The sequence below is a fragment of the Gavialis gangeticus genome, unplaced genomic scaffold (assembly GCF_001723915.1).
Source record: "Gavialis gangeticus isolate Ggan-Ray unplaced genomic scaffold, GavGan_comp1, whole genome shotgun sequence".
Classification (NCBI taxonomy): domain Eukaryota; kingdom Metazoa; phylum Chordata; order Crocodylia; family Gavialidae; genus Gavialis; species Gavialis gangeticus.
This window is the reverse complement of record NW_017729020.1, coordinates 774,487-782,784: the sequence shown is the minus strand read 5'-3', so window position 1 is coordinate 782,784 and position 8,298 is coordinate 774,487. Positions and strand designations below refer to the sequence as shown.

At 50.3% G+C, this 8,298-nt stretch overlaps 1 protein-coding gene across 1 annotated transcript in view; it reads left to right on the top strand.

The window, feature by feature from the left end:
• ARHGAP25 (Rho GTPase activating protein 25) overlaps positions 1-8,298 on the top strand; it is a 57,525-nt gene that overhangs the window by 13,537 nt on the left and 35,690 nt on the right. The window contains exon 2 of the mRNA XM_019514333.1: positions 7,290-7,489. Coding sequence (XP_019369878.1) covers positions 7,290-7,489 — 200 coding nt within the window. The remainder of the gene's footprint in view (positions 1-7,289; positions 7,490-8,298) is intronic.

Below are 8,298 nucleotides of genomic sequence, written 5' to 3'. Positions count from 1 at the left end.
TGGCTGAAACAAGTTTAAGATAAACCTGGTTCAATGTGGTGTCAGACTTAACTGATTTGGGTCAAACCGGTTTATGAAACTTCTGTCCCAGACCCCTTCCTGGTTCAAGTTAAATCATAGTCCCCTCGTAACCCAGCATGCTTTCCAGCCCTGGGCTGGGCTATGCTGTCTGCTCCAGCAGAGAAGAGTTGTGGGAAAGAAGCAGGTGGTGGGGGGCAAGACCCCTCAGGCAAACCCAGCTGGGGCCAGAGAGGGGGGTTCAACTTCCCTTCCCCCAAGTACAGAGCTGCCCTGCCCTGCTGAAAACATACCGCTGGCTGCAGCTGTGAACTACAAAACCCAAAGGCACCTGGAAGCAGGAAGAGGAAGTGATGAGCAACCCTGCAGAGTCCTGCTGTGATTGTGAACTGCAAATCCTAGAGACCTCAGAGGCAGTAGGAAGAGGAAGTGAATGTCTGTCCAGTTGTTTCTCAGTCTAATCTACCGTTACCATATTTCAAGGTCCAAAAACAGAGGACACCAGGGGGCAGGGGAAATATGATGGTAGAAGGGGCAAGTGACATGCTGGTGCCGTTCCCCTGCCCATTTTGTTGCCCCTCACTGACAAGCCACAGCCCCCTGCCCCAGCCCTGCTGTTGCCCCTCACTCCCAACCCACTGACCCCAGCCCTGCCAGTGCACTTCACTCCCAAAAAGCAGTACCCTGCCTCCCCCCTCCCTGCTGGTGCCCCTCACTCCCAACCTGCAGCCCTCTGGTGCTGCCAGTGCCCCACAAACCCAACCCACAGTCACCCCCCGTGCCCCTCACTCCTGACCACAGCCCCTGCCCCCAGCCTTGCCAGTGCCCCGCACTCCCAACCCGCAGCCCTCTCCCCTGCCAGCTGTGCTCCCTGCTGCCTCTGATCGCCCTCCCCCTGCTTCCACCAGTGGAGCAAAGCAAAATCATGAATTCAGCTCCCAATCGTGCGCACACCACGCCGGGTATTCTGGAAACTGCAGTTTTACCTAGCAGCGGCCATGTTGAAAACAGACCGGGGAGGAAATCCTGGACATTTGCTCACATTTTAAAAAGCTGCCTAGATGCAGCACAGGAGGACAAAAAAGAGGACATGTCCCGGAAACCCGGACGTATGGTAACCCTATTTAATCTCTGCAGCTAAAACTAACCTGCAAAGACTGAATCAACTCAGCCTTGGGCTTTTTGACTGTCTGTACTTAGCCTGAGAGGAACAGACTTGGCTCTGTGCCTCTGGCAATCATGTAATGACGCTTGTGGCAGTTGTACTCTCTGGATAACGCTTTGACCTTGTTTAACACCCTTTATCTGGGATGGCAAACTCTTCATCTAGGCTAAATTCTCAGTGGGGTTGGACAGAGAGAGCCAAAACGTGCTTTTGTTCTTCTGGATCTTTACAACCCCCAGCCAGGTTGTGGTTAATCTAACATCCCCAATTCCAGGAGCATGAACTGATGTGTAGGGAAAGCCAGCAGCTTGTTCCAGCGAGAGGCAGAGCTGGGAGAAGAAGGCAGGGCTCTCAGTGCAGCGTAAGGTTTCCCACAAAGGGAACCTGTGAAAAGCCTTACGGCTGGTGGTATGGGCTTAGGACTGAAGAAACTCAGACCCTAGTCATAGATTAGCTGTGGATGTCCAAGCCCCTGCAAAATGGGAACCTAATGACACCTTTTCCAGAGCTGCCTCTTACTACGTGGATGTGCAGCACCCAGTACAACAGGGTCCAAGTCTCAGCTGGAGCCTCTTGATACCACTGTCATGCAGATTATGATAAATGCCGTGCTTGCTCGTATGAAGGAGCACACAAGATACCAGGCAGCAAAGAGTCAGGCTATAATTATTATTATTGCTATAATTATTATGGCCTTGTATACATATTGCTTCAGGTATGCTGTAGCTATCAGCCTTGTATATCTCCAGTAATGGCAACTCCTCAAGCCTCCCTTATCAGCTCTGATTTTCCATGATAAAAAACGCCAAATGAGATACCAAAAGGCATATTTATAATTTATTTTATTGTAGTGATTGAGGCACTGGTAGGCTTCCAAATTGCTTTAAAATTGTGAATACAGTAAAAGCTTTGTTATCCAGCATAAGTGGGGTAAGGGGAGTGCCAGTTATCTAAAAACTCCAGTTATCTGAGAGTTATACTGGCCCCAGCCTGCAGCTGCAGCCTGCCCTGCCGGGACCTAGCAGGACCTGGCACAGCTGGGCAGGGCAGGGCAGGTCAGGGAAGCTTTTTGCTGCTGCAAGCCCAATTCCATCCTGACGAGGCATCCCCTGCCCACCCAGCAGCAGCAGCGGGGATGGCAGTGCAGGGTTGTACCCCTTGCTGCTGCGGTGTGGGCAGGGGGAGCTTTGCTAGTGCAGCATGGAGCTGGCAAAGACAAGGAGCTTCCCCACCCAGCTCCATCACATCTGGACAAGAAATTGAAGGCCTAATTTACAGAAGGCCATGGCAGTGTTGTGCATCATGCCACACTTGTGCAAACTGGGTCAACGCAAGGGGTTTGCCTAAGAAGCTACTGCCCAGCTAAGGCATAACCCTTCTCCCTTCATTTCCATCCATCCCTGCCCACCAGTGCCCATCAGTAGATGGACTGCATGTAAAGAGCAAAGCCACTGGAGAATTTTTACTGCTAGTGCTGCTGCTGCATTAGATACTGGTGCTTCTGCAAGAAGGCAGGAGAAACAATGACTATCTGGAGAAATGTAAAGGACTGTAAAAAGGTCATTAGTCAAGGAGGGCAGAGCTGGCAATACAATAATGGGCTTAGGAGGCAGCAAGGAAAATTCAAGTTAAATATTAAAGAGGAACTTGGTCTTATTAGGTGGCAGGGCAATCTGATAAGGGAGGCTTGAGGAGTTGCCATTACTGGAGCTATATAAGGCTGACAGCTACAGCATACCTGAAGCAATATGTATACAAGGCCATAATAATTATAGCAATAATAATAATTATAGCCTGACTCTTTGCTGCCTGGTATCTTGTGTGCTCCTTCATACGAGCAAGCACGGCATTTATCATAATCTGCATGACAGTGGTATCAAGAGGCTCCAGCTGAGACTTGGACCCTGTTGTACTGGGTGCTGCACATCCACGTAGTAAGAGGCAGCTCTGGAAAAGGTGTCATTAGGTTCCCATTTTGCAGGGGCTTGGACATCCACAGCTAATCTATGACTAGGGTCTGAGTTTCTTCAGTCCTGAGCCCATACCACCAGCCGTAAGGCTTTTCACTTCTGATAAGGAATGCAGAGTCTTTGGAGTGGGTAGGACAATGAGCAGTGATCCATATTTTCCATTTCCCATAGAAAAACATCGACTTCCCCTTTTACCTGAGAAAAAATATGGATTTTTCATGTTAATGGAGAAACGTGTGGATTTTGCAGTTTTTTGCTGGCAGAGCTCCAGCCTGCAAGGAACTTGGGGGAGTGGTGGACCAGGGGTGCACCTGTGCCCCAAGATGTATGTGTGGGGTGGAGGTAGGGATGGGTGGGGGTAGCCCGCTGTGGGCTCAGGCCCCCCACCCTGCTGCTCTCCCTCAGGGCCTCCACAGCCCAGCAGGCAGGACCTGGCGCAGCTGGCAGGGCAGGGCAGGGCAGGGCAGCTCTTTGCTGCTGCTAGACCCATTCCATCCTGACGAGGCATCCCCTGCCCACCCAGCGGCAGCACCAGAGATGGCAGTGCGGGGTTGTACCCCTTGCTGCTGCAGTGTGGGCAGGGGAAACTTTGCTAGTGCAGCACAGAGCTGGCAGTGACAAGGAGCTTCCCCACCCAGCTCCGTTCTGCCCTGCCAGCTCCCACCTGCTGAGCTGCGGAGGCCCCAGGGGAGGGCAGCAGGGCAGGATGCCCGAGCCTGCAGTGGGCAGCCCGCCCCTGCCCTACACACAAGTACAGGGAGCACAGGTCCCCCTGCCCCGCCCTAGGACTGCGTGCAGTTGCAGGGAGCCAACCCCACTGCGCAGCCAAGCTGGTAGCAAGCAGCCCACACACCCTGCCTTGGCCATGTCCCTGTGGGATGTGGGGAGCTGGGCTCCATGCTGCACTTCATTGCAGCAGCCCGTCTGCGGAAGGTGGGGCTTGGGCACTGCTGCGGGGGGCAGGGGGCTGCAGACCTGGGTTTCCTCACCCTGTAGCCCTGGCAGCTGGGCGGTGGGGAAGGACACCAGCACGGCTGGGGGGAGAGAGGGGAAGCAGCAGGGCCGGGGAGGGGGAGTGAGGGGCCTGGACCTATGTTCGGTGAGCTAGGGGGGCAGCAGGGAGCTCCAATTTTCCATGATAAAAACCCCCAAATCAAATACCAAAATATACAGATATTTATAATTTATTTTGTTATAGTGATTGAGGCACTGGTAGGCTTCCAAATTGCTTTAAAATTGTAAATACAATAAAAGCTTTGTTATCCGGCATGAGCAGGGTAAGGGGACTGCCAGTCATCTAAAAATTCCGGTTATCTGAGTGTTATACCGGCCCCAGCCTGCAGCTGCAGCCTGCCCTGCCCTGCCCTGCGCAGTTCCCTTTCATTCCTCTGAAAGAGCTTGCCATAGGGGCCATCTGAATGATGTGTGGAGCCTTTAATAAAAATAAAGCCATCAGCTGAGCATTTGTGCTCGTCTGGTGGCTGTGTGTGGGGGGATGTTCTTTGCTGAGGGGGCGTTTGGAGCCTGCTGACGCCTGGTCTGACACTTAATAAAGAGTGGGTTGTGTGGCTTTGCAGAACAAAACTTCCACTCAGCAGAACAGGCCCTACTAGGGCCTGCAGATGGCAACACTGACTGGTGAATGAAGCTTTGTGCTTGGAACATGCCTACCCAGCATCCTAACCCCTTGAGTGGCTCATTCCCCTCATGGGATATGAAGGAATTGGCTCAAGTAACGGAAGTGAGGCCATTAACTAGCAGTTGTTACTAGAATTTATTATGGGGCCTGAACAGCAGCTGTGCATTGGCAACAACATGCTAAGTAGAAGAGTTTCATGTAGGTTTAACTGCCAAGCTATTAATCATGAGCCCCCTATATTGATCCCAATGTTAGGTTTCTCTCCAACAAGAAAGAGTTCTTCAAAGAGAGCAGAGCTAGGCAGTTCTAAACAGGTTGGTCCAAAGCCCAATTCACATCCTAATTATTGCAAACCCAGAGACCTGCAGCCTGATCCCCCACTGTTGCGCATCCCAAAGCATTAGTTAGACAAGTACAAAATGTGGATATGAAAAGTAACCAAGTCAACAGGGCAGTCGCACTCACTCTGCCCAACTGCAAGTGACCGTAAGACGTGAGACTCAAAGGAACCTGGCTTCTAGTCTACAAGGACAGCGTGGGATTTTCTTTGAAGGTATTTTGGATAGGGAAGTTGGGCAAGCTACAGCTGGCTCCCTAGCACCAATCTTCTTTTGAGCTGCAGCACCACTTGCCCACAGCAGTAACCACTAACCACTTGTAGAACAAAACGCAAATCTCATTTGCCCCAATTTATTTACCCAAAGATGTGCACACATCCCACGCCTTGCTAGTCACAAATGCACTCATGTGAAGCAGCCAGAAGCAGGATGACAGTCAGCAACATCACACACTTAGTGTTCCCATCCATGTATGCGCTGTGATATAGCACTTGCACACACACACTCAGTCATATACTATACAGACATGCTCATTTCTCTCCAGCGCAGAGAGGGTTGCTTGTACTGCAGGAACAGGAACAGAAGTGTAGTGTAGAGAGACACCAAATTAGTTTTAAAACCAATGATCTTGGGTGCTTTTAGCCAGCACAGCATGGAAACCAGCACTGGCTAATTTGCCTACATTAATTCATCTGCTCATTAATGCATACACAAATGAATCACACTGTTTGTTCTACAGATTGGGGAGTAAGAGGAAGTGTGTCACTGGTATGTCTACTTTTTAATAGGAAGCCCTCTGAGTCAGTGGTAATGGTGGATGCCAGTGGATAGAAAAAGAATCTGAGTAGTCCCTAAAAATGTATTCAATTCTCATTTAATCTTGCATGCTTCGAGATGCTTATTTTTAGCCCAGTCCTTCCAGCCAACTGCTCCATCTATTGCCATAAGGGACACCAAGCACATTCCCCTGACAGAAAACAGCTTTGGAGATGTAACATCTGATTTAGAGCACTGTCTGATCATCACCGTCACACCAGGTTCACAGGGATATAACTCTGTTACCTCTGTTGACATCTAGTTCTCACCAGTGAGCTGAGAGCAGTATCACACCCAGAGTGTGAAATGGTTTGACACAAAGGGTGATCAGTCTAGCTAAATTCCATGGTATATAAACACACCTTTTATTGCTGCTGCACGTAGTGATAAATGCACTCCAGCCTACCACCCTAGGCATGTGACACAGTTTATTTAAGCACCATGGGGGTGCACCCAGAGGCAAAAACAGAAGTGGTAGCATTGCATGTCCCCTTCTGGAAATGCGATACCTAAGTGCAGCCACATGTCCAAGCTGGAATCAAGGTCCCCTCATGCTAGGCACTGCATACTTACACAGTAAAGCTGCATCTACCCAGCACAGTGCAGTGCCATGGAGAGATACCTGACCTAGCTCTGAATGAGCTATCTTGTGTGCCAGAAACAGCATAGCTGCATGTGCGTGTCATGGCACCTGGACTAATGGTCTCTGCTGAGAAGCAGGTTCTGTATAATTGGCTTGGCTGTATCCATGATGTGCTGCATAACACTGGGAGCATGTGCTCTAAGAGATAACCCTTGCCCCAGAGCACTGATGATGGCCTTTTGTGGGTATTATTTGTTGCAGGACCTGTTCAAAAGGCACGTGGCCTCTTTGTACTCCTTTGCTGCCATCAAATAGCTCTTTTACCTTGCATTTTCAAAGCCAGCAAGGATAGCTCTCCCATTACTGCTGTGTTTTCCTTGGATGGGTGTACATGCACACCAGTCCCATACAGAGCTCATTATTTTCTTCTCTCATTTGTGAGGCAATAACTCCCACGCAGGAAAAAGGAAGCATTTTTTTAACAGATACTGCAGCCACTTCCTTTAAAAGCCCTTCAGCCAGCTTGCTGTGTGCAGGCAAAAAGGCAGAGAGCCGCTTCTGATTGTCTCATTACAATTGTTTTTTGAGTTCTGCTCCTTACATCTGCAGGGACATGTTCCTGGCTGTTTTCCCTTACGGGAAGGTCCCGGAAGCACTCGGGCTTTGAGCTCCACTGCAGCCTCAGCTGTTCTGCTCCAGGGCCCTGCCCACAGCCAGCTTATGTCCCTCTGTCAGTCTGTGTCTTTCCTCCTCTCTCAAGCCCGCTCCAAGAGTGTGATGACTGGTGATCCCATGGCATCCTGCCACAGACCGGCCTCCAACAACCCACTGGAGCGGCCCCTAAAGATTGGCTGGCTGAAGAAGCAGCGCTCCATCGTCAAGAACTGGCAGCAGAGGTACTTTGTGCTGAGGGGCCAGCAATTGCTCTACTACAAGGATGAGGAGGACGTCAAGCCCCAGGTACAGTGAGTGAGCACATTGCTTTCTAGGCCAGTCCTATGTTCACTTGAGACTCCCCACTGTTGTACCCCGACCTCTAGGAAACCAGATTAGGATACAGTCAGGAAAAGTTCAGAAAGGGGAGTGATACTGGGGGCATTTTGGTAAAGAGGAGGCAGTAGAAGAATTAACCATGGCTTTATGGTTCCAGGGCTCAGCCAGTGGCAATGGTCTCATGGTGAAGCCTGTCCATATAGCATCAAGGAAAGGAGGGACTTCGGGCAGGGTATGGAGATAGCTCTGTGGCTGGGGGGAGCTCCGGAGCAGCGTCTGTTTGAGAATTCACCAAGCAAGTGCGGGAGACTGCCATCCTAGACCAACCATAAGCGAGAGACCCACCATTTCAGTAGGATGAGCATAGCTTGCAAAGGGGCCTGGAAGTGAGGACAAGCACTTTGTGGTTGAGGTGGCAGAGAAAAGAGAGAGCAGAAATGGGGCTTGGAAGGAAAGGGAAAGTCAAAGCAACAGGTTAGGAAAAGGACATTGATGACAGTTTTCTGAACAGATGCAGAATCTTGTTGGTCAAAGCTAAAGACTAGGATGCTGTTGTCGTTGGGATATGGGACAATGAGAGTTTTAGCTCCTGTTTGACTAGGAAAGGTTTTATTTTAGGGGGATAATTTGAGAAGACTCTGAAAGTGTTAGACATGCCATGAACATGAGGAGCTAGAGAGAGAGCCAAGCTGAATGCAATGCCCAGATTATAGGCCTGAGGGGGACAGAATGGTATTTTGACCATCATGGTCAAAAAAAGGGAGTGAGTGGAGGGA